This window comes from Fringilla coelebs, assembly GCF_963513975.1.
Source record: "Fringilla coelebs genome assembly, chromosome: 1".
NCBI lineage: Eukaryota > Metazoa > Chordata > Aves > Passeriformes > Fringillidae > Fringilla > Fringilla coelebs.
The window spans coordinates 27,731,716-27,757,534 of NC_140028.1; the positions used below are offsets into that span (position 1 = coordinate 27,731,716).

Below are 25,819 nucleotides of genomic sequence, written 5' to 3' on the forward strand. Positions count from 1 at the left end.
AACAAACAATCCCTCCACATATATTTTGTATTCTTCTCTTTGTAATTTTTCTCCATGTGGTTGCTAGAGCTGAGAAATTTGGTAGGTGTTCCGATTCCAAGAATTCCTGAAGCTTGGAAACAACCCCACACTTTCCCTAAAGAGCCAAACCTGTGGCCACAAAGAAAAGCATCCCCAATGCAGCTGAGACTTCTCAATTCTACCAACTCTGGAAAATCTTTACAGCAGTCTAAGATCTGTTAAGGAAAAGAGGATTCTCTATAAATGAGTTTGAACATGAATAATCAAACCAGCAGATAAACCTTAAGCTTTTATTTGGTTGGCTTTAGATTCTTCCTGGCATATTCAACCTTAGATCTTCCAAAAAGTTTTTATAATTGATAAAGTTTGCTGTTTCATAAAAGCTGCCAGGGGAAATTGAAGATTTTCTCAGTAGGATATTGGGCAGCTGGACTTTTTGGCACCTGAAAAAGCAAGGAAAGCAGCTTGCAATTGAGAGATAAGCGTGCTAGTTGGATTCTTCTGCTCAAACATTTGGAATAGAAATTGTAAGCACGAGTGACATTTCTCTTGTCATTATGAAGTTCCAGAACAGCTACACAATACAGCAACAGACTCCGCTCACACATTTAATGTTTCAGGATTGAAGTGGGTTTGGGTTTTTTACAAATTCAAGAAGTCATTACTGGTCCAGTAATGGTGGTTCAGATTTTTGCTTTCACTTGATGTTTTCAAAATTATCATTCTTGATAAGTTGCTCTGGAGCAGCGGCATTCAAAACTAAGGGAGTCCACTGCATATACTAGGGAATACTTAAATCTTTAGGTTTCATTCAAACCCAACATATCCAACCCAAAGTCTACTGAATACGCAGTTCCCCACATTAAATGATTCTCAACTGTAAAAACAAATATTTGACATAAGGCATGGCAAGTAACAAATTGACAAAATTTTCCCCACAAGTTGTGGTAAAAGACTGGAAACTTATTTACAAACAAAGACATATACATGTTGTGTTCTGGAGTATATATAGCCTTGAAGGGTTTATAAATTTTATTTAATAGTTGCTGACTATTATTATTATTATTATTATTATTATTATTATTATTATTATTATTATTATTATTATTATTATTAATCTGGTAAACTGGTTACAATATCTATTTTCTACAGGAATGCAAAGATAAATTAATAAGCCTTCACATGATAGCAGTTCCATATTATGTGGTTGACTTACTCTGACTTACATTAGATTAAAAAAGTAACAAGCAGCACAACTCAACTGTGTACAGATTCTGATAAATTAATAAATTTAAACACTACGTCATGCAATTTGCTCAGTTGAAGGTAAACTATGTCAGAAAGTTTATCCAACAACAGATTTGACACCTGCTTTGCTATGATGATGTTAGAGCAATGATATTAATGACAACTTGTAACTAGTTCAGTAATGAAGGGATCAAAAGAATTCAAAGACAAATCTTAATCTTCAAAAGAAAGTGAAATAAAACACAGGTCTATGTAAATTTTCTAAATTGTAAAGATTATTCAAAATTACTGCTCTGCCCACAATTTCTTGAGATAAAGTGTTGTCTACCAGTATCTAACTTGCTAAAGTCAGAATCCTGCCTAACAGTTCAAACATGGTATCAGAGAAGAAAAAGGAAATAAATTAGCATTTGTACAAGTATCTCAGCAGAATTTCATGTTGTCTGTTGCGTTAAAAAAAATAAAAAGTGGTGATGGTGAGAAAATAATAATTCTAGTTCTACTGTAAGCTGTTTTCCAATTATTCTCTTCAAAATATTTATGCTTCCCAGTGCAAAGAAGACAGGACTTTTATATGTGGGATTGCACACATAGTTGCTTTGTTATGTGTTTGCTAGGCAGATTAGGTATTTCCAGAAGAGTAAGGGATCCACAGTATTTCAGAGAGCAAGGAACACTGCTTTGATAGTGCTAATCACTAGCAGCTGGATTTGGCTAGTCAAGGCAGTTGTTACTTCTATTTGTCCTACTATCCAAAGGGGAATAGTTATTATCATGGAATAAGGGAATGCAAAATTTTAATATTAGAGAGAAGAATCCTTTCAATTGGTTAACTTCATAAACTTTATAAACATTTTTCTTACTCTCTACCATATACTGAACCAACCAAATTGCATTGGGTTACTCTAATAAGAAAACCTGATTTATATTACAAGGCCAGATACGTAAGTCAATATACTGGTATAATATTTTGATTTTCATTTTCTGTTTAAACTGTGTTTTAGGATCCATCTCTATGGCAACAATTTAATAGGCAAGGTTATCCATCATCTCAAATATCCATCAGCTCCAGTACAATATTGTTATAGTATCAAGGCTGTACTATAATTTCACACAGTGTGAATCAGCTAGATTTGTCTGTTTCACGGTATCAATAATTATTACTCTCAAGAATGCAAAATATAAACTTTTACTTCAGCAAATAAGAAAGAGTTTTTAGGCATAAAAGATCATGGCAAACTTAATTTTTATTGTGGGAAAAAACACAATTGAATGTGTGTCACTCAAACACAGTTTGAGTGAAACATGTCCAATTAGTAGAGACCAGGAACAGACTTTGAACAAAAGATATCTAAGCAATCAAAGTAGATTACAAAAGTAGCAAAGGACCACCTTTCATCTCATTTCAGAAATTAGCATGCAATTGTCTATTTCCAGAACTTTTTCTCCCAGATAACACAAATGCCTTCATCCTATCCCCGCTCATGTGAGGCAGCATATGCTCATCACATGAGAATTGTACCTACCAAAGGCCTGGATTCTCACCTAAACTACAAAACTTAGTATAAGCAGCTAAGATTTGTTCTAACTTTGATAGAGGAAAACCACAGAAAGATGTTTTCCTTTCAAATACTTTTATTTTTTCATCGTGCTTTTGGTTTTGTGCATTGAGGGTTTATGTACTTTCATGAAGACAAGAATTGCAGCCCTGTAAGTGTGAATTCACGCTCAGTTATGTAAGCTTTTTTTCAGCAATGCTGTTAGATAACTTTTGAAGAAGTGAAATTTGATCTAAAGGCTTTGCTGATGTGGAAAGGTTTTGCTAATACATCCTGTGGGAACAGCTGACTACTTACTGGGCTGTGGGAATAACTGTGATTTTTGGATGGCACTCTTCAGAATTACTCCATCCTGAACATTCTGGTGTCTCAAGCTATTAAACTCATCCAGAAAAACAGTTCAGAAACATGTAAAATGTTTTTTTACCTCTTCTTATATAGAAGATGACCTATGTCCCCCTGGTTTTCCACAAGTTTTAGTGTGATTGTTTACTGCTTTGGTTTGGTTTTTTTTCCAGTGGGTAAGGGCTAGAGGTTAATATCATCTGGGACTTTTTCTGGGACTTTTTTTTTTTCTTTTGAGAAGAAGCTGTTTTCTAACATTTTTGGAAAACTAGATATTAATAGCAAAGGTACTATCCACACAGATTCATGCATGTAAATTCTTAGGTATATAATCATGCTGGCAGAAAGGTTTAGTCAAAAATAAAAATCCTCTAGAAAATCACATCCATTTCAGAAAAAAAAAAGGATAAAATAATCAATGTTGATGTATTGAAAAGCCACTCTGAACATTGGGATGCACAGGATTTTTACAGGAAATTAAGCACTTGACAGTGACTGGGAAAAAGTTTATAGGAGAAACAAACACAGATTAACTCTAAAGAAGACAGAAGAGTGAAGAAGCTATTACCCACTGAAAAGATTTTCATTACTTTTTTTTTCCTTAAATTACTTAGAAACTTACTGAATTTATTAGGCCACTGGCAAGGTTAAAGACTATACCTTTTTTTTTCCCTAGACATGTTAAAGATTCCAGTATTACAAAATTTTCACTTCAGTATCACCACTGTGGTAACTACTATAAATTCCTAATAACAATCTTTATGTTTAACCATAATGAGATATTTAATGTATTTTACAAGTAAAGGTCGAGGAGCCCACTTGGTACTTTTTTATCATGATTGGAAAGGTGAATTTAGAAGACTAAGACATCACTTCAGAAAAAAATTGAAAAAATTTTTTCAAACACAGTTCTATAAAAGGTTTTGAAATAGACAATTTTTCTGAGGCCTTCAGCAAAATTAATTCCCATATTAGTTCTGCAAATGTCTGCACTATACCCAAAATGATTGTTACTAAAATAGGATTTAAGGAAAGTATTTATTAATTTAATTTAATAGAGCCATGGAAATAAAAGACATGAATTTCAATAATTATCACATAACACCGATAAACTCAATCCATCTTTAAACAGAATAGTGTTCAAGACAAACAAAAAATAATCTTATAGTTTATACTGCACTAGGTGAGGAAATACCTTTCACAGGAACACCAAAATTATTGTATTAGCTATGCAAAGAAGGTTGGCCTCAATATATGGAGAAATAGGCTGAGGGGAACATCATGAATTTCAACGAAGTGCAAAGTCCTGCTCCTGGGGAGGAACAACTCCAAGCACCAACATGGCTCAGGGAAATCCAGCTGGAAAGCAGCTTGGCAGAGCAGGGCCTGGGGCTCCTGGTGTGCACCAAGCTGAACATGAGCCAGCAACCTGCCCTTGCACCAGAGAAGGTGAGTGATGCCCAGAGCTGCTTTAGACAAGGAGCTGCCTATGGAAAGTGATCCTGCCCCTCTGCTCAGCACCAGTGAAGCCACACCTGGAGTACCGTGCTCAGATCTGGACTTTTCAATAGGAGAGATACCAGAGGGAGTCTTACAAAGGCCTACAGAGGTGATTAATGATCTGGAACACCTGTCTTGTGAGAAAAGGCTGAGAGAACTGAGTGTCTTTAGCCTGGAGAAGAGAAGGTTCTCATCAATGGTTATAAATATTCAGGGGATGGTCTACAGAGACAGGCTCTGTTGAGTACTATTATCAGTCAGTTTAGGAAAGTTTAAATTTTGTTCTTACAGGTTTAGAAAATAAGGGGGTGGGGGAAAGGGAATTCTCTCTGTCACTATGGAACTGCCCCAAACAAAATATCAACAATAGCACTTTTTTTTTTTTAATAACAGGGAATGCGCTTGAATATTCCATAATTTAATCCTTCACTCAGACTAGCCAATTTACAAAGAGATCTAGCCTCTGTTTTGAGGTGATTTTTAAGTTTGGGATGTTTTGTGGCTTTTATATGGACCTAATTATCTCTTGTGTAACGAGCAGATTTGCAGCTGAGGAACTTGAAACTATAACAAGAAAGAGCTTTTTCAGAGAGATCAAGAAGTCTTTTGACACTGCATTTCCACTAAAAGTTTTACTTGGGAGGTCAGAAACTGAGACAGTCTAGAACTGTGGGAGTTCAGAAGAATCTTAGTGTTGGGATGCCCACAAACATGAAAATAATTAGCTGTTTCAAGGGGATTGTTTTTTGGGGGAGAGAATGGGTTTGTGTAATCCCCTTTTTACTAGTTCCACTGAAGCAATTTTTAGAAGCTCCAAATATATTCATCTACCAAAGGAAGCCAGAAGAAAAAAGGATAAATATCACCAGAAAGTAATACTGTAAGATCAAAGAATAAAATACACAGGGAGAAATCCTGAGGTTGTTATTCACCCTTCTGTTCAGGGAAGTCAAAAAACCACATGTTGAGCAGAATTTACAGATGAAATTTTTTTTTTCAATAATGAGTGAAATTTTATGAAAACATTACTGTCTCAAGCTATTCTTCTAATTCCTCTGAAAGGAAGGATTTCCAGAAACACTTAACAAAATTTCTCTTTGTTTCAGCTGAAATTAGTAAAAGAGCAGAGGCAGGTCAACAGTGAAGAACTCTGAAAAATTCGTTGCCATAACTTCAATGGATTCTATTTCACATGCTGTAGTCAGGAATACCAAAGCTGGGTGAGAAAATGTCCAGGATCCTATAACAAAATTAATATTCAATTCCTTTGTGCAGCTAGAAGAGCACCACAAAGGCACTGGAAAATTTTCAGTAAGACAATTTTATGAATTTACAAGATTAATCAGAGTAATTAATTTTAGTTGTACATTATACTGATTGTGAATCAATTGTGGAACTTTATTTTTTGTTTTGTTTTGTTTTGTTATTTTAGAAACTGCACATACAAAACCTGGTTTTACCATTCCATAAAAAAAGACCTGTGGCCAGATCACTAGGGAAAGAAACTGGGGTAGAAATTACATTCCCACAAATGCTTACACAAATATTTCTGCTGGGAACAAGGATAAACAGGGTGGAGACCAGCATGCTTTTTTGGAGTTACATATCTGTGCCCCATGAATTTTCTAAAGAAAATACAGAGTACTGAAGAAAATAATGAATTTTCTGGGTAAAAAAGGAAGCTTCAGAGGTCCCATATAATCAACAATTTGGGTTTAATTTAGGTAATAATTTCAGTGGTGGAAAAAATTAAATGCATGTATAATGTTATTACCATCAGAGTTTTCTTAGCATGAGAAAATTTTAGTTGAAAGTATTTTCTTGCGTGTTTTGCACCAAAGTAATGTTTTTTTGCTTAAAACAGGAAATAAATTCAAAATCAATGTTTAGCTAATAATCAAAAAATGTATCCTTTTTGGTCAATGAAAAAATCAAGTGGCATTTCTTAAATACAACTTTCTTTTTTTTTTTTTTAATTTTATCTCTGAAAAAGTGTCCAAACTCTCTAGCACCAGATTTTAAAAACCTGCCCAGATTTGCTAGTCAGAGGGCAGCTGGACCAGTACAACTTATATTCTGGAAAAACTGATCCATGCCAGGGTCCCTTGGACCATTAAAACAACTTTGCATTGCAGTTTCAAGGATAAATGGAATTTTCTTTCATAGGAAGTTCTTTCTTATCCTTGATTTGCGTTTGAACCTGAGTCTGGTCTGCAACATTGGCTCAGCCTTCAAATTACACATGCATATGGTCCATCCTCACCAAACTAGGTTGTCTGTTTCTCCCTTCTGCACAAATAGGGCAGGAAAATCTCAAAAGAATCTTTGAAAGAGACAAAGAAAGGCAATAAAATGCATCAGCTTACAGACATAAAACTATGATCTGCTGGCTCAAGGGATGCCTCCCTCAGCCCCTGGGACTGTCAGCAGCCTCTACAGCCACAGGCACATCCACCACCAAAGGTATCTTGGCTTCTCCCAGCCACTAGGAATTTCTGAGCAGTGTCACCCATCCTTTCTGCACCCATCATGACCAGAGTCTGAACTCTCAACTCTCGGTATTCCTGGCACTCATTCTTTGGAGGACTTCCTTGAAATAGACTTTGTCATCATGCTACAGGATGATCTTTGGATTTGTCATCCTCATACAGAAAGTCATAAACTGGTTGGAGTAAAAGGGAATTATTTTTCCTCTTTTCTCTCAAAGGGTCTGAAACTTCCTGACATATTGAAAAGGCAAGAGAATTTATAACCTCATGGTATGCAGAGTTTAGACTGAATATTTTCACAACCAATTTATGAATTCATATTCCTTCCAAAACAAGTTACAGAAATTTACCCAGAAATAATTCAAACAATTAAGAAAAAAGTGCCTTCTTTTTGTGATAGCAAAATAGCTTTTCACAGCCACATATGTTATAGAGCCATGCTTTTGATCATCTTAATTATCAAGAAACTCATTTTTATACACTGTGTTTGGCTGCCTAAAGAAATCATACCAGAAAAATTATTTCTTCCACTAATGTTGATTCTGATCACTGATTTCTTCAACTTTGTTAAGACTTGGAAATGGCAGATTATTATTATGCCAGTTTTATTATCACTTATTTGCAATGCAGGGCTAGAATTCTAGGTGACATAAAAGAGAGACACTAAACAGGAAAGAACTAGTCAAGTTGTTTTTTTCTCTCCAAAATAAAAATACTAAAATCATGTGGCTGTTTGTGCTTGGGACACCAGGGAAGCTCCAGAGAAGTGTTTTTTCTTACTTGCATCACCCCACAGTAGATACATTTAAGGATGAAATTCACTGGCTGCCTGAACAGATTTAAAATCAGGACTATCACAATCAGAGTTCTTACTCTTTCCCTTGCTAGTCACCTGATAAAGCAATGAAGTAATCTGAGAAGTCATATGGTCCAAAAGCCATTTTTAGAAAATTTTTTTAAAGAAATTATTTCTCTGAACTTGGTTGCCAGGATCATCTCACAGGAATACTAGCCCAGGTATAAGGGAAGATGCAGCATGAATGCTGAAGTTGTGTTTTAGATTAGATTAAGATGCTTTACAGTTATATCCTAAATCCAAAGCTTTTCCTGCACTTTAAACAAGCAACCCTGTTGTGAAGAGCAGCCTCACTTTAGTCCTGGCTGTTAAATCCTGCTCTGCACCATCCTTTCCCTTACAGCAGGGCATGAGTTTGCATCAGTTTGGTAAACTTGATCCAGACTAGAAATACCACAGGTCAGCTCTTTAGCTCCACATCATTGCCACACAGATGTTCATGCTGACAGGAAGGGAGGGAAGTGGGCTGAGGGTGAGATTGTGTCTTCCAGAACATGACAGCATGTTTGGAGAAACTGTGAGCTGTCACTGAGCAGGGTGGTCTCTTCCCCAGCCCCAGCTGCTGTTTCATTTCCGTGCATGAGATGTAACTAATCCACAGCTGCAGGATGAGTCACTTTAGCAACCTAACCCAGTGGAAAACTAATTTTTTTGTTTGCTTTGGGTTTATTCTTTTAGTGATGGGCTAAATTTCTGTCATTGGATATGGCTCAAGGGAAATACTGGACACATGCAGCCAAAAGCAGGAGCAGAGAAGGGAAGGAGTTTCTTTTAACACAGCTCACATCTACATCACATTAGGGATAATGTACTATCTGATACTGAAAGGCAGAAAGTATCTGTTGACTACTCTATGCTGTCCAGTCAATTTCAGGCAAGCTGAACTCAATGATAGTTTGCTACTTAACTTGTTATAAATATGGAATTATGGTGTTACTGAGTACTGGCATCAACTCCAATAATTTCCATTTTCCCTTTTTTTGAAATGTAACAGTCTGTTTATATCAAACATATAAGATATTTCAAAAATATATCAAAGATATTTCTCAGCAACAAAGAGGTTTATATCATTATCACCTCTCACCCATTGTCAGCTGTTTGCTCCCACACTTCTCTCTTACCATTTATGTAGCCACAACTGTTTAACCCTTCCCTAATGCAGATCTGTGAAATTACCAAGGTTAAGGAAAACAAACATTGCTTTAAAACACCTCAAACTTAAGTAAATATTTGTTTCCTTCTAGACAGATTATTTGTATATTCATTTGAATAAGCAATTCAATATGTACTTGTGTCAGCAGAAGTGTAGGGATAGAAATCTCCAGCAGAGTTACAGAAATATTGAGGGGAAGAAGGCAAAAGACGTCTTTGATCCCATTTGGTTTTGGTTCCAATAGAATCATTTATATGTCCTGAATGTGACTTTTATTACTAAAGCTGTACAAATACAAACCACCTTTCTAACCACTTATAAAGTGACTGAGTCTTTATACCACTTATTTTTCAGTGACAAAGTTGAGAAATATGACTTCTGAGGCAATCCTCTCTAACTCACAGGACTCTGACAGCTGTGTTGAAGTTATAAGAAAGCAAAAAATACTATTTGCCTGGTACTTTGCTCACCTCATTTACTGACAAGTCAAATCTACATGTGATATATATTAAAATATATTAAATACTAAAATATTAAATATAAAATCTGTCAGATATTACAAATTCAAAGTTCCATTCACAATGTCACTAACATAATTTCCCCCATGATTCCCACCTCTTTACAAAATCACACACACAAAGCTCAGCACAGACACAGACTGGTAAACAACAGTGGCAACAGCACTGTCTGACATCTCTGGAGGACAGATTAATCATCTTGGAATAAACAGTACATCATGACTATGAGCATGAAAATAAGAACAATTTAGCTATTTAAATGAAAAATATTTTGAAAGTAAAAATAGCTACTGAAAGTGATAGAACTGTCAGTTACATCAAACATTTGGCTCATACTGTGTATAATACAGTAGGATCTCATAGGACTCCACAGACTAGAAAAAAAATGGGCCAACCAGAATGGGGAAAGCAAACAGCCAAATTAAGGCTCACTCCGTTTCTAGTACAAGAACAATATAGTCAAAATGTTAAATTTAATTTGAGTCAGTAGAATCGCTGTTATAAGAAATAGACCTTGTCCTAACAATAGTGGTTAATGGATCAGTTCTTCAGCACAGAGAAATTCAATAACGTTAAGTTTAAAAAAAATTATCTGTATGAAACATTCAGTTTGTCCAGTAGTGTACTTTTTCTAAAAGTAGAAATCACTTAGAATAATAAAATATGCACTTCTGGTGCAGTCTAAGTATCAGCTTTTCCTTTTTTTTTTTTTTTATATTGGTGACACTAAGACAGTGTGCACTGCACTGAGAGGTGTGAATCCAAGATACTTCTTTCTAAATAATGTGCAGCCTAAAGACATAATCGGAGCAAGAGGAGGAACTTATAAAAAAGGAAGGCAATTGCTGAAAATTACAGATCAGTTTCCACATGTTACTCTTGTGCTTTTCTTATGTTTGGAATTTCCCCTTAGATCTATTTAAAAATCTTTTTCTCCCTTAAAAATCAGCAGCAAAAGTTATTTTTGATCCTAATACTTATAGTTTCTCAAATATTCTTATTAGGATATCTATATGGCTCATTTCCTAAAAGGACTGATACTCAGCTTTTAAACATCTCTGATCTTCTTAAGGTAAGTATCTGTATCATAAATGTACATCTACACATTGACCAGATGATTTTGGTACACTAAAACATAAAAGGAAGCTTTAGAAATGAGTCTCCTGCACCTAAAAAAACACAGCTGTACACCATTTAGGCCACTAAAGGCCTTCTGTTTTTAACTTCTATCTTTTTAACTCTTTAAATTCTTTTTTAAAACTTCAGTTTAAAGTGTATAAGTAACTCTAATGCTATATAAAAAAAGGAAAGGAAAATATCATCAGTGAAAGAAAGAGATGTATATTTGGAAAGGGTTGTCTGCATTTTGGTAAGAAATCTAATTTCTTTAGCTAGCCAGCAATTTCAAATACAAGAAAAGGTCATCTCTCCAGTGAGTACAACAGTGGAACAAAACTGTCCAACTTTTGTCCAAAGTTCCTTCTCCTATTCCAGAAGTAGCTCACAGGTAAGCTTTTTTGCTTACAATGTCATGGAGCTCATGTTAGGGCTTAAAAATGAAGTAGTTTGTTTGTTAACTACATTCTTTTGGAAATTAAATCAACTACCTTATAAAAAAAGGTTTTACTATTGATTCTTATTCAGAGCTTGCCTCATTGGTATTCTCCTCCAGCCACTGCAACAAAATGACACATCTGTTTTAATTTTTATATTACTACAATTATGTTCATTGTGGGTTGGTTTTTGGTTTTTTTTTTCCTGTTGACACTGTGTGGCAAAAGAAAAGATTTGGCTCTAAGCTACATTTGGATCACATGGCTTGCTTCACAGTGGACCTCACAGATCCTCGGCTATCCAGAGCACCATCATACCTTCAGGCATCCTGCATAAAAAAACACCAATCATTCTCCATACCAGAACAACCCACCACTCAGGCAGCCTGAAAGAAGTTCTTAGTGGAGAACAGTACATCAATTTTATGTTTTTAGACTCTAAAATGCTTCTTTGTTGAAGTCTGTGCTTAGATCACTTATAGCAACCTTTTTATTCCTTCTATGTGCTCCTTCAAGATGAGTCTTCGAGAGCTTGTAAAAAATATTACTCACATATTGTGTGCTGGGAAGAAGTTTTCAGAGCTTCTAGAACTTAAAGTTTAGGCGAATTTCACAGCATCGGGTTCAAGACAGCAAAGCCAACTAGTAAAAGTGACCAGTTCTGAATTGTTCATAAGACTGATGAAGACATGATATTATCAGACACTGAGAACCTCGTGATATATGAACTACAGGTAACAGTAACTGTAAAATCCAGGTCTGAATTTAAATTTCACTTATAATTTTTGAGGTGTGAGTACATACATCTAATTCAGCCTATTACTGATAGCAGAAAAAATTTTGCAATTTTACGCAGTATATGCCAAAATTGATTAATCTTCAGAATTAGTGGCTGCTCATTGAGGTACGCAGGTCTGAATCTACATCAAATCTACATCACCCTGCGTCCTGAGCTGAAGAAATCCAGTGCAATGTGACCCCAAGCCATCAAGTAGCATCCAGGTCACACTGTGTAATTGATGACAGAGGCCTCTAGGAAACAGAGTCAACCTTAGCACCCACTCACACATTTTGCATAAATTGACTTTGAACTGAGTCTTTTCCTTGTGGTTAGAATTTTCATCTTTCTATATGTCAGTGGCTACTCAATAAACCCCTCCCACAGGGACTTCCCAAGCACATCAGATTCTTCAGGCAACCAAGTTTGATTCCTAAGATATTTGTTCTTTTTCCATTTTCATTCAAATATTGAGAATAAATCCCTGCAAATCAAAGTGTCAAAGTTCCTCAATTTTATATTTTAGCACTGCAAATTAGTACCCATTTTTAGTCAAGGCCTAAGGGTCTCATCCAGGATCTTCTGCAATGTGCTATCAAAGCACATTGCAGATGTTACTGTAACTTAAAGAGCTGATAGCATTACATTTGCCAGAACTGTGAAGAGAATGCATGATACACAGAAACTTTCTGCTTGGAATGGAGTGATTTTTATCCATAATAGCTAGCATGGTGCTTTGTTTGGGGTTTGCAGCCAAAACAGTGTTGAGAATTCAGGGAAGTTTTGGTTACTGCTGAGCAGCGCTTACACAGCACCAGGGTGAGGAGGATGGGGGTGCACAAGGGGACACAGCCCTGACAGCTGGGCCCAATGACCAGAGGGATGTTTCACACCATGTAGCATCATTCTTCATAAAAAATCTAAAGGAAAGAAGGGGGAACATAAAGATTTCTAGTGTTTGTCTTCACTAATAAAAGCTACATGATGAAGACCTGCTTTCCTGGAAATGACTATGAACTACCTACCAATGGGAAGTAGTGAATAAGCGCCTCATTTTACTTGGCTTGTGCACACAATTTTCTTTCCCTATTAAGCTAGGGTTTTTTCAGCCTGCAAATTTTCACACATTTACCATACAAATTCACCCCTGAGGAGGTGTGAGTGAGCAGCTGGATGAGGCCTGACTCCTCACCAGAGGTAACCCACAAGGGTATTTTCTGTTGTCTTTGAAATCTGTTAGATGACATCGTGACTTGTGCATCTTTTCATCTATCACCACCACATTTTACCATTCCCCCATTTATGAAATATATAATTCTGAAATGCTTCCTTTTTATTTAAAACAAACACACATTTCATCTTTTTAGTCACTGTAAAACCTTTACGATATATAAACATATGTACTTTGCTATAAAAAGGTAAAAAATTGAGCATTATTTTATGAGCTGAACATCATCACTTATAGTTTTGCAGTATTAAGAATATGTGCTTCATTAAGTCCTAAATTTAACAAAGGGAAGTTAAAACCATGTGTTTCATCACTTGCCCATAGAAAGAAGCAAATTAGTGTGACAGAAAAAAGATCTTAAAAAATGTAGACTCCTGAATAAATTTTAAAAAAGTAAAGAAGACAGTCTAAAATTATCAAATGGAATTTTGCAAGGATGCTCCTTTCTCTCAGAGCTTATAGTAGATTTAAATTATACATTTCTGGCTTGCAGAATGCCCAACAACAAGACACTATACCCCCAAAAGGATGGATTTTGGTTCAAGTCCTAAAGCGAACACGATGCAAGTTTATCTATTGTTTTTCTCCTTACTGTTTCCCACAGATTTCTATGATGATGGGCCAATGAAAAGAAGACTTAAAGTTTCTCTTTGGTAAATTTAACCACAGATTTTTTTAAAGTTTCTCTCCCTTCTGTTTTTTTTTCTACTGGCATTGTATAACTGTCACTTCTATATCCTGTATAACCTGAAGATGAATCTAAAAAGAGACACTGACTACACAGAAATAAAGACATTTAATTAGGTAATTATATACCCAGCCTTGGGTACCCAGCCTTTGGCTTGCCTACTACACCCCCTCTCCCTTGTTTTTATTTTCACCATGACCGTTACCTAGCCAGGTTTTACAAACCACAGAACAAACTAGCTCCTCCCTTAGAGAGACAGTCTGTTTGCCCTCACTTGGGAAATAAATCTGTTCCCACTTTATTTATTTCTTATATTACTGCTCTTCATCTTCTTTAAAAGAGAGAAAGAAGGAGATTAATTAAGCCCAGTGGTGCCAATACAATTTGTGTTTCACTTGATATAGATACACCAGAGGAAGATATTTGCACATACATGAAAAATGAAATAACTACACAGGAAAAAAAAAGGTTGCAGCATGCTGAACAGAAGTTATAGATGCCTCAGAAAGAGGAAGCAGTATTTTTAAGATGTCAGTTAAATTAAACATTGACACAAAGTCATTGATGGTAGGGAAATTATCATCTATTGACACTATAGCCATGTCAGGATTTAATTTAACCTTCAATATAGTGTCTTCATCAGAGTTTTGCAATTCTTAATAATAAAATATATGCCAATAGTTCTGGTAGAAGTGTAGTGGTATAGCTCCCATCTCAATGTTTATTTTGGTTCTAAAATATTTCTTCCTTGTATCTAGTTTGAATTTACCTTCTATTAATTTAAAACTGTTACCACTTCCCTTACAGCAATAGGCCTTATTAAAAAGTTTTTCTCTATCTTTCTTATAGCCCCCTTTAAGTACTCAAAGACCACCCAGACATGTCTTTTCTCCAGGCTGAACTCCAAATCTCAGCCTTTCCTCATAGGAGAGGTGCTCCATCCTTTGGATCACCGTTTTGTCCTCCTCCGGTCCTGCTAAAACAGATCCTTATCTTTCCCATGCTGAGGACCTCAGAGGTGGATGTGGTATTCCAGATGGGATCTAAGAGCACAGTGGAGGGGCAGAATCACTTCTTCCCTTGAACTGCTGGTCACACTCCTTTTGATGCAGCCCAGGATGCAGCTGGCTTTTCAGATGTGGGTGCACACTGTTGACTTAGACATAGATTGTCATTTACAAAAATTAGACTAAAATAAACTTTTTAATTCCCTCCCCTTACCCACATACAAGGATCCCAGATTTCAAAAATGGCCTTGTGTTTCTTCCTCGATAGTCAGATGTGTGCAGCATCATTTTTAATTCCCCTACTGACACACCTGGAGTTAAACATGACAGTCAGTCACTGTGTGCTTTAAAATTTGTGAACTACCATCAGCTGCAAATGGTTGAAACCACTTTTGCACTGATAGCCAAGAGACAGTATGGAAATTTTGTCTGTCAAAACAGTGCACTGTCAACTCCTGAGTGTCCAAAGTCATATTACACTTTTCTTCTCATGGCTGTTTGCTCCAAGCGGCTTGGAGAAATAACTATGAATCTGAGAAAATTGGAGGGCATTGCTACTAGTAACAGGGACAAAAATCAGAGAAGATTAACAAGGAAGAAGCAAAGACAATTAATAGTGAGCCTCTACACAATAACTATGCATTCCATTCACAGAGTAAATACATAAAGTGCTTGGCAATGATCTTATCCTGTATTGCAATAGTTTTGTGTCCTTTTTGCTAGAAAGTGAAATATTTGTTATGTGAAAGATAAGAAAGGTGGGAAAGTGGGTAAACAGGGATAAGTGAGTGACTACAAACATCAACATTTGGAAGTTGTCACTAACATGCAAACAAAAAAAGCTGCTAGCAGCAGTTAGAGCCTGGATGTCAGAAATGTTTGTTTTTCACTCTCATAAAGGGCTCTTTCTGTGAAATTTAATTACACAATTAAAGTCATAAGTGTTTTCTGCACATGTAAGATCCACAATCTGCTGAGCAGAGCAGCTCTGTTTTGCAGCTTTATACTCAACAAACTCTGCTGTAGATATTGTCTCAAGCTAAGCCAAATGAAATGCTTATGTCTGACTGGGGTCTCTGATGGCTAGCAAATAGACTCCTTTTACAAATATCACAGCATAAATGGTGGTACTGGGAAATATACACACATTCCCTGATACATGCACAACAAATGTATTAAGTTTGCATAACAAAATCACATTAACACCTCTGCTAAGGCAAGATTCACTTGGGAGAAAAGCAAGCTGCGGCACTTGTGTATGAGATGAGGATAAATCTCCAAATGCTATCAGAAAGACTGAGAATTGAATTTATCAAATATAAATTTAACTCTATTTAACTCTATGTCATTCTAGTACCAGGAGTTTTCCTGCACGGTTGCATCAAGTGTGATGCTGTGTACATGAGAAATGGAGCCTTAAAACCATGAATAAAGATCTGCAATTCAATATATTGATCTGAAGACTTTGCTGCCTATCATATTACATCATCATAATTTACATACAAGTAAAAACGTCAGCTGCATTTTATAAAAATTTATTAAAGACAGGGATCACAGTAGGAAAATGGCTCAAAGGGCTGCACATGCAGGGAGTATGGGAACAAAAGTGAGAGGACAAAGTAGTTTCTAAGTAGTTTGCAAAGGTGGCAAAGGTTTAACATAAATTGCTATATAGATTCACATTTAAATTTAGAATTGGTTATGTCTCTTAAATTTGGACTTACATTCAAGCTCACTTAAACCAGCCCAGGATAACTTTGTCTTCCACTGAATAGTAAGCATTATTTTTTAAAAAGTCTCAAGACAAAGCTTCTAACAGCATGGATTTTATGCTATGACAAGCATATCTTTTTTCTCAAAGTTTAATTTAACTTTCCAACATTTGGGAAGCATCATTGCCCAATAGTTGCAGACTAGGAGAGTGTTTGACTACATCTTTTTCATTTTGATTAAACAGATAGCAATATAGATATTTGTTGAAAGGAAGCAATTTCTACAGCTGTGCACAGACTTACACAGTGCAAAACCATAGTTTTCCAGCTAACAAAAAAGACTTAAACCAGTTCAAAAACCTTTATCTGAACAAAAGTTGATTTTGTTGACATAGCACTCAGCTAATGTCCATAAATTGCAGTGATGAATATTAACCAGCTGTTACTGTCTTACTCTGGGGAATGCTGTTTAATAAAGCTGTCGTCCTTATGAAACTGTTTTACTGGTACCTTTGACACTGCTTTTGAGAAAATGTGTCAAGAGTTTAAAAACTAGCAAAACACAAAAGGCAACTTGAAAAAAAAAGGCATTAAGTCAATTTCCCAAACCCCTGCTTTCTAGTCTTTCAGATTCATTAAATTTCCTGTATCTTTAATTCTTAAAATTCTAATGGTTTTAACTGAATTGTGATTTGTCCTTTCGGGGCTTTTTTTATTTTTAACGTAAGGCATTTGAAAAACAACAACCAACTTAGTTTCTTTTTTCATGAAAAAAGACTGTGTAAACATTTTCCCTGTAATGTGGAAACCTCTCTTCCATTCTTGCAAAATACATGACTGGTTTCTGCTTTCATCTCCAATAAGCTGCTCTCCCTCTTTCAGTTTGAGAAACTTTATTAAAGCATTGTCTTTATGTTTATTCTTTGGAGTGTAAAACTTTGAATTTGGTTTGATTAAGAAGATTGGTGTAGATTTTTTTCAATATTTGAGCATTGTCATTAGGATCATTTATATTCCTCAGAGAAAATTAGAAGAAAGAAATAGCATTGCTACTTTACCAATTCCCCTGACATCTAACAGGATTGTCCACCAAACAATAAACAAATCATGTATATCTTCATTTATTCATTATACCCTGTATTTAATATGCCTAAAAACGTATTAGCTTATTTATCCTCTGTTCACTTGTAAACTCAACCACATAGGATGTACAACAATGATTTAATAGATTTTGCAGAATATATTTTGAAGAGATCTTTCAGTGCATCGGGAAGAGTCAAGGCTTCTGCTTCAAAATATGTGGATATATATAATATATATATATTTCTTCTGTCTGAATCTTGGACAAAATCATCACTGCTGATACTCTTTTAATCTTGTAAGGAAATAAGTAACTGTGCCTGGAGTGCTGTCATTTTTTGAATATCTTCCTGAAAAGAAAGGGATTGACTGACTATGACTGCTACAAAATTCCACAACTGTAAATACTAGAATAGATTATATTCCAAATAATAAATTTCCATAAAGGAATTAATTCTGTCTGACATTCATCTCCCTCTGAGATATGTTAGCTCAAGGCCATTGACTGGGCTGATTACTGCTAAATATATAATACATGCTGAATGTTCTTTAAGAATAAAAATTGAGAACAGTTTCGATGCTGTGTTCTCTGTATCTGCCAATATATCTTAGCATATTAAAAGCGCCAAAGTAACACCAGATTTTAAAACTTTCCTTGTAGGCAGCAGAACTTGCAAGTTTGAAGCAACTTCTCTACACTTACATTCCTACCCTAGGGTCTTCCCATTGCAATATTTAACTCCACTCAGTTGTAAAAAACTAGTAAATTCATAGGGGTAAGCTTGATTTTTCTCAGTCAAGCTACAAGTTGTGGGCTTAACTGAGACCTTAGATAGCATATAAATGAAGATTTTTTCACTTGATGAAAAATAGTGTGGCCAGCAGTACTGGGGCAGAGATCATCCCTCTGTACTCAGGGCAGGTACAGTCTGGACCTCAAATCCTGTGTTCAGTTTTGAGCCCTTCACTGCAAGAAGGACATTGAGGTGTTGGAGCTTGTCCAGAGAAGAGCAACAAAGCTGGTGAAGGATCTAGAGCATAAGTCTCATGAGGAGCAGCTGAAGGAGCTGGGGTTGTTTAGCCTGGAGAAAATCAAACTCAGTGGTGACCTTATTGCCCTATACAACTCCCTGAAAGGAGGGTGTAACCAAGTGGTGGTCAGCCCCCTCCCAAGCAGCAAATGACAGGACAAGAGAAAATCAATTCTAATTGTCACAGGAGAGGTTTAAATTGGATGTTGGGAAAAATTTCTTCAGTTGTCAAACACTGGAAGATGCTGGTCTGGAAAGAGGTTGGATAACTAACTCTTGAGGTATTTAAAATACATGTAGATGTGGCACTAAAGGAAGTGGTTTATGCATTAAATATTAGATAAAATTATAGTCTAGGTCTATCTCAGCCTAAATGATGCTTTAATTCTGTGATTCTTTATTGTCTCCTGCATTTGGACTACTTAAACATCTGCAGATATACACTTACATCATTGGATCTGGAGATACACTGGTGCAATTTGGAACATTATTGAGGATGACGGAATTCCAAAGGACTTGGGAGAAGAAGAATACTCACTTTACTTATTTATTTATTTATTTACAACTTGTACACCATAACTATCATAGGCCATATGCCCATTCCTCAACATTCAGAGCTTCTTTCTTACTTCAGGCTAGAGACCAAGTCATTGAACCATTGACCCAGGTTGAACTGCTGGCCAGGTTGTACTGCTGGCTGTGGCTCCCACTTATTGGAAGCTGTAATGATAAAAATTCCCAGCTGTATCTTTATTGCATGCTGCAGTACTACTTAAGTGACTCCGGGGTAACAAATCTTTTTACTCTTCTTACGTGGCATATTAGTATGAGAATCTGTATGACTCAGCCCAAAGAAACGGCTAATTATTAGTAGCAGAAAGAACACAAAGAGGTCAGAAAAATATGCTGTGCCATCCAGTGTGCATTCCAGGCTGCAAGCATAGGGAGCAATAAGAATTTGACCATGATAACTGTGCGTAGTTCCATGATGAATGGTGCAAACCGTCAAGTCATTCTCCACCCTACATGCTGATGGCCGAGTCTGCCTTCCAAGTCTTCATTCAGTAAACTTAAAACACACTTATCCACTGGGCTGATGTAGCACTTTCAGTGAGACATCAAAGACATTAATCTGAAATTAGCTAAAAAGCCCAGAAAAAAGAGGGGGTGAGGGAGAGAAAACTCACAAGCACGGGAACTCTCAAGACATTGAACTCCTGGTGTTGGCCAAGGGTCAGCTGAACAGAAATGGGTTAAAAAACTTCATTTGCTGCAGTCAAAAGACTTAGATGCTGTGAAACAGCTCCAAAGACATAATCAAGAGTACTACCTCCCAAAATACCGTGTAAACTACAAGATGGAAGAAAAATAATTTCAGAAATCCCTCTTCGCAGATGCACGAAGACTACATAAGAGAAATTACTTCTTTTTTTCTACCTTTAAGTCATCTCCAGAAAGAAAGGATAGATAGATTTATGTCTGTTTAAGAGAAGTCTTCAGATTCACAGCCTTGAAACCTTTCCTGAAATTAAATGCCTAAATACCTACTGCAGCAAAAAACCTCCAAACTCTTTGAAAGTGTAAAATGATGACACTTGCAGCTCTTCAGGCCTTCTGGTGGACTATTTATTTGACATATTAAGTGTGACTTCTCATTTTCATATTTAATCTGGGTTTTCAAATTAGTGATGGCAGCATTTCCTGACTCCATCTAAGTACCTTAGCAGTTTTTTGTTCCCTTTCCTCATGCTGCTGTAGGCTGTTGCAGCATCCCTCACCAGGTTAACTGTGGGATCTAGTTCACTGGTTTTCCTTTAATCTTGACCTGTTTTGTGACAGTTTTTCACAACATGGGGACCAAAAGAGACCTTTGACAAGTCTGTTGTAGAGAACTAACTGAATTATATATGAAAAAATAACAGTATCGTGTTGGCCTCTGACATTCAAACTGTTTTTTGGTATATTTGAAGTGCAGCTTTCAAAGAATGCCCCTCTTAGGATTCCAGGGTTGCCCTCCATCCTTTCTCATGTGTCATGCAGTGATTTATTAAGCAAGATACTGTATTGGTCATATTTTTATTGCAGTAATCCCACATACTGCACATAGACATCAAAGGTAGAAATCAAAGGCAGAACACAGCAGTACATTAAAAAAAAGTTCTTGTGATCATATAGAAGTTTTATAGGAGAAGGAAATGTTTGGGGCAGGAAATCTGGACAGTTTGCTTCCATAAGACAGGGAAGAGACCTTCCCAAAATAAGCAGTAGCAAATTATTCTAAGTTGGGTGCAGTTTGCACATAATTAAGACCTTGCATTCTAATTCAACAGCTCCAGAAGAAAACAATCACACATTGCCTCAAAGCCTAAATTCAGCAGCAGGAAAATCTAAATATGCAAATACAAGACTGCTTTGTTCAGTGCTATTGCTGCAAGGCTCTTATCTACAATCTAGCAATTGCAATATTTGCCTACTACTATGAACAATTCTCTATACAGCACTCTTCAGCTCAGTCAGATGCAAATACGCTTAAGTCTTGATGCCATATTTTGTAATTTTGTCTTCAGATGCACATGCAATAATCCCTGATACACGTAAGACAAACATCTTCCAAAGGAAAAAATGAGAATTTTTTCACAGGCTTGAATCCCAGTCTCTGTCAGAATTAACAAGAGTAAGGTAGAGAAAGAAACGGAGAAAGCAATGTCGCTAACCCTCTGTAATTAAAATTATAAAACATAAAATAAAATAAATAAAATAATAAAATTAAATACATTTGAGAAAGCTAATACTGTGAGGATGAAAGTTACAGTGCTTAATTTAAAATGTGTTAACACAGCTATTTCACACCTTGAAGTTTTATAAGAGAATCACACTCAGCAAGATTTGTAGCTCTCCTTGGAAGGCTGTGAATCTGTAAATCAGGGTATAATTTGATCAATGGCCTAAAAATGTAGGGGTTTTCTTTCCACCCAAACTGTAGCTGTAAAATACCAACAATCTTCTTTTCACTTGTGTTTTATAGAGTGCTGTTTCTATGAGAAAACATGGGAGGACATAAATTTAAAAAAAAAAGTGAGAAGAGCTAGAAATAATTCATCATTAAATTAAGATATCAAAAGCAATACTTCTACAAAATGTACTTTTTAATTAAAAAAATAAGGAATCAAGGTTGCCATTTGAGACAGAATAATCAGCATCTATGAACAGTGATTCATCAAAGCAGATCTTTATACAGCAGTCTTAAGAGTAATTGAAATAAAAATTAAAAGGATACATTCACATGAAATTTTATACCGTATTTTCTAAACAAAAGTGAAACTTTTGGCAAAAAAAATTCTAGAGGTATCTAACAGAAGGCAATTAGATATTTGCCTGAGGTTCAATTACTCAAAAGCATACCACATTTTTGATTAGCAACTAACAGAAATATTTATAAGTCTTAATTGTAAATAAGTCTTAATTGTAAATAACATTTTCAGAATTCATCTTCTACACATATTTACAGCAGGCACACTTGCAGGCTAAGTGCTGAGCATAACATATTTCTGAGGCATCTTTTCTTCACTGATGTTTTAATTCCAATTTAAATGTCCCTTTTAGTCCAGACTCCCTACTGAATTTCAGAAATGCACTCCCAAGTATCCTTTTTTTTTTTCTGCATGTGAAAAATGCAAGAAGATTCACTTTTATCACTTGGTTAAAAAATTCATTAAATTGTTCTTTGAAAAATCTGACTTTAAAGGAAAATTACTAATCATTCTTATGTACAAGACAGTAGTGCACTGTGTAGGAAAGAAGGGGAAAAAAATCAAACCAGAGGCAGAAGTTAACACCACTTAGTAGACCACATGCAAAATAATGCTTGTCAAGGGTTACAACACAGGTGCAAAATATGATGTGACTATACTGACACACGTGTACTTTCTCATCTGCTATGTTTTTCTATACAGCTCATATTTTTACAAACAAAATTCAATAAATAAAAGCAGCCACACTTTAATCTTTCCCTCCAACACAGAAATTCAGCTTCATGCTGAGAAGTGGGCATGTATAACCAAAGTTTTTGAAAGGTTGGACAAATGAACATCTCAACAATGAACAGATGTTTCTGCTCATGCAGAAAATGCATTTACCACTAGCTACTCATCTTTGTCTCCTCCAGCTGCTCAGTAGTAAAGCTTGACCTGATAATATCTTATGCTCTTCCTTTGCAATATCCCTCAAGAACATCAAGAAAAGAAAGAAAAAGAACATTCCACTAAAAAACAAAAAGAAAGAAAAAGATCAAAAGGTTTTTTATTGCCTTTTGAGATGTGCTTCAGTAATTCTTGGCAAGACATTATTTTCTTGCTAGAACACTTTAGGATAAAGTTGAGTAACTTTTGCTTAGTTCCTTGCACGTACTGTTTTTAAAACTTTGTTTCTCCAGAGGAAATAAAACTACTATCTTAAGACAAGAGTTCCCATAAGAATATTAAGTAGTTGACAAAAGTCTTTCAAAATTAGCCTTTACAGGGCCCTGAAGAGTTTAGGACAAACAGTATTCATCTCTCATTCAAGTGTGTACGGAAAGTGTTAGTCTCATCTCTGGACATCTATAAACCATGAAAAAGTTTTGGTGTCCTCCTAGGGTGCAAACACACAGAAGACTATCAGCAGTACAATTCTACAGTTGTTCTATGCCATACATTCCCAGAAGGTGTTCAGTGAAATAACCTTGAGAAAGTAATGAAAAAAAATTGAAAAACAGTGATGGATGTTACAAAGGAACTACTAGATGGCAGTTTTAAGCCTAAAAAGGAGGGAAAATTCTGCCATTATAGTTGACTCTGAAAGGAATTTTTGAGTTTCCCAGGAACATTGTCTTTTTCTTCATTTCTCCAGTCAGCCTAACAAAAGGCACTGAAAAATTTCCTCTTATGTTTCACAGATATCTTTTTTGTAAGTATCTCTCAGAAGAGGTAGTACTTTATAATATAACAGACAAGTACAATTTCTATGCATTATTAAAATAATAAGTAAATTTATTCAACTACTAAAATAAATAAAAAAGTTATGCTCATCATAAAAAAAACATAACACAGTATTGAGTAATCCTGTGAAAATCAATAAGGACTTAAAGTTGTTAAGACCAGTCTGATCTTATAGGAAATTCATCCGTCTTTCTTTACATGCTAAGATGATCCTTCAAACATGTTAGATATAAAAATAGTCCAGAAAGGAGCATATTTTATTGAAAAAGGGAAATTAAAATCTATACCTTTCACTTTACAAAAAAAAAATCCAATACAAAACTGTAAAAAATCAAACAAACAAACAAAAAGTTTAATATACTTTCAACTGATTTCAAAAACATCTTAATATACCCATAGCTGAATTATTTCATCTAGATCCTATCTTGAATAAACTTTTATTGGTATTATTGAAAAAAAAGATCCTAAGATGTTCCAAATTAAGGGTTATTGCCATCAATAAATTATTCAGACACAGTTTAAAATTCATACTGTTTCCAAAGCGTTTACTTTTGGAAACATGTGGTACTATATATTTTCTCAGTTTGTGGTAGAAAAGCAGAGCCTGTATGGTTACCAAGAGGCACTTTTTTTTTTCACTTCACAAAATGAAAGCTCTGCTAGTCAGAATAGTTGCAGGAGTTTAGTTCAAGTATCAATCTACTCTCCAATACAGTTAGATTATTAGGAATCCACAAGAAAGCAGTTCTAAGGTACCAGGCACTGTTGAGGATTTTAGTTTTCTTTGCTCTACAAATATTTGAAAACTGCATTTTGCAATAACTATCATAAACACAACAATGAATTATACCTTTTTCTCCATCTGAGAAACTCATTCATAAGGAAAATTCAAAATTTTGTAGTGAAGACCAAGCAATTACTCTCATAAACATCACCAGTTTGATGTTTCCCCTGGCAAACCATTAAATAGCCTTTTTTCTTTTAGGAAAAACAGAATCAAATAGGCAAGCTCTGCATGAAATATGTGAATGTGAATTACTTTATGAACTTACTCAGTCTAGACTACAAATTTCATAAATATACTAAAAAATTCTCTTCAGTGTCTCTGATTTTTATACTGACAGACTTATCACAACCTGTACAATGATCAATAAATATCTGTGGCTACTCTGGCTCTCTAAATGAGGGACTCCTCAAAGGCAGTGTAAATAACAAGTGTGTTAAACCAAAACAAAGGTGTCTGTGCCATAAGAAGCATACATTACTGGTAAAAATAATTTCATCCTTACATCTGTTGGGAAGCTTTTTTTGATTGGCTGGTTTGCTGGTTTGCTGGGGCTGGATTAATTTTTTTTCTTTTTTTTCTTTTTACTTAAGAGAAGAAAACAACTTATCACCATGCAAATGGCAAAAGAATAAAACTGATGAAGATGTATGTTTGTTGTGCAGCTGTTAGTCTCTTCTTATCCCCAATTCCCCCCACTAATTATCTGAAAGACCGTGGGACTACTTTATGAAAAGTAAGTTGTTTGGAGAGCTGTTGGCATGCTTCTAAACATGGCATTAATTAATGTATGGGGTGTTTTTTATTTTCTCAGATGAAGCAAAAAAAGTTATTTAGAATTCCAGAATTTTGCTAGCATCAGGCTAAATTGCAGAGCTACTTTCATACTATCTTTGTGCCATGTACTCTGTGGTAATTGTAACCTTGGGTCACATTAGGCAGACTACATTCTGTATCTTCTAAGCTGAAAAACAATGAATAGAAAGAAAGTCTCATAGATGGCTATATTACTAATTTTCCAACAGTGTAATTCCCACAGATTTTTGTGGGCAGATCTGTCATGTAAGAGTTCATATTTAAATTTTAAAAAAAAAATCAAACAGAAATGCCACTGCAGCAGAGAGAATATTTGCTCTTCTGTTGGATGCCATACTTGTATATTGCAGTTATATCTAAACGTTGCCAGCACTGACGAGGCCATTTCCTAGTAAAATTCACTTTCCCCATTCCCAGTCTTTTCTTACCTAGAATTCCTGATGCCAGGAGGACTGACAGATTTTAGCAGGAAGAGTA

The 25,819-nt window shown here is 35.5% G+C and overlaps 1 protein-coding gene across 1 annotated transcript in view; it reads left to right on the top strand.

The window, feature by feature from the left end:
- Positions 1-4,454: 4,454 nt before the first annotated feature.
- CNGB3 (cyclic nucleotide gated channel subunit beta 3) overlaps positions 4,455-25,819 on the top strand; it is a gene marked incomplete at both ends in the record, with an annotated part of 137,551 nt that continues 116,186 nt past the window's right edge. Inside the window, one exon of the mRNA XM_084202296.1 lies at positions 4,455-4,622. Within this exon, the coding sequence (XP_084058422.1) occupies positions 4,455-4,622 (168 nt within the window). The remainder of the gene's footprint in view (positions 4,623-25,819) is intronic.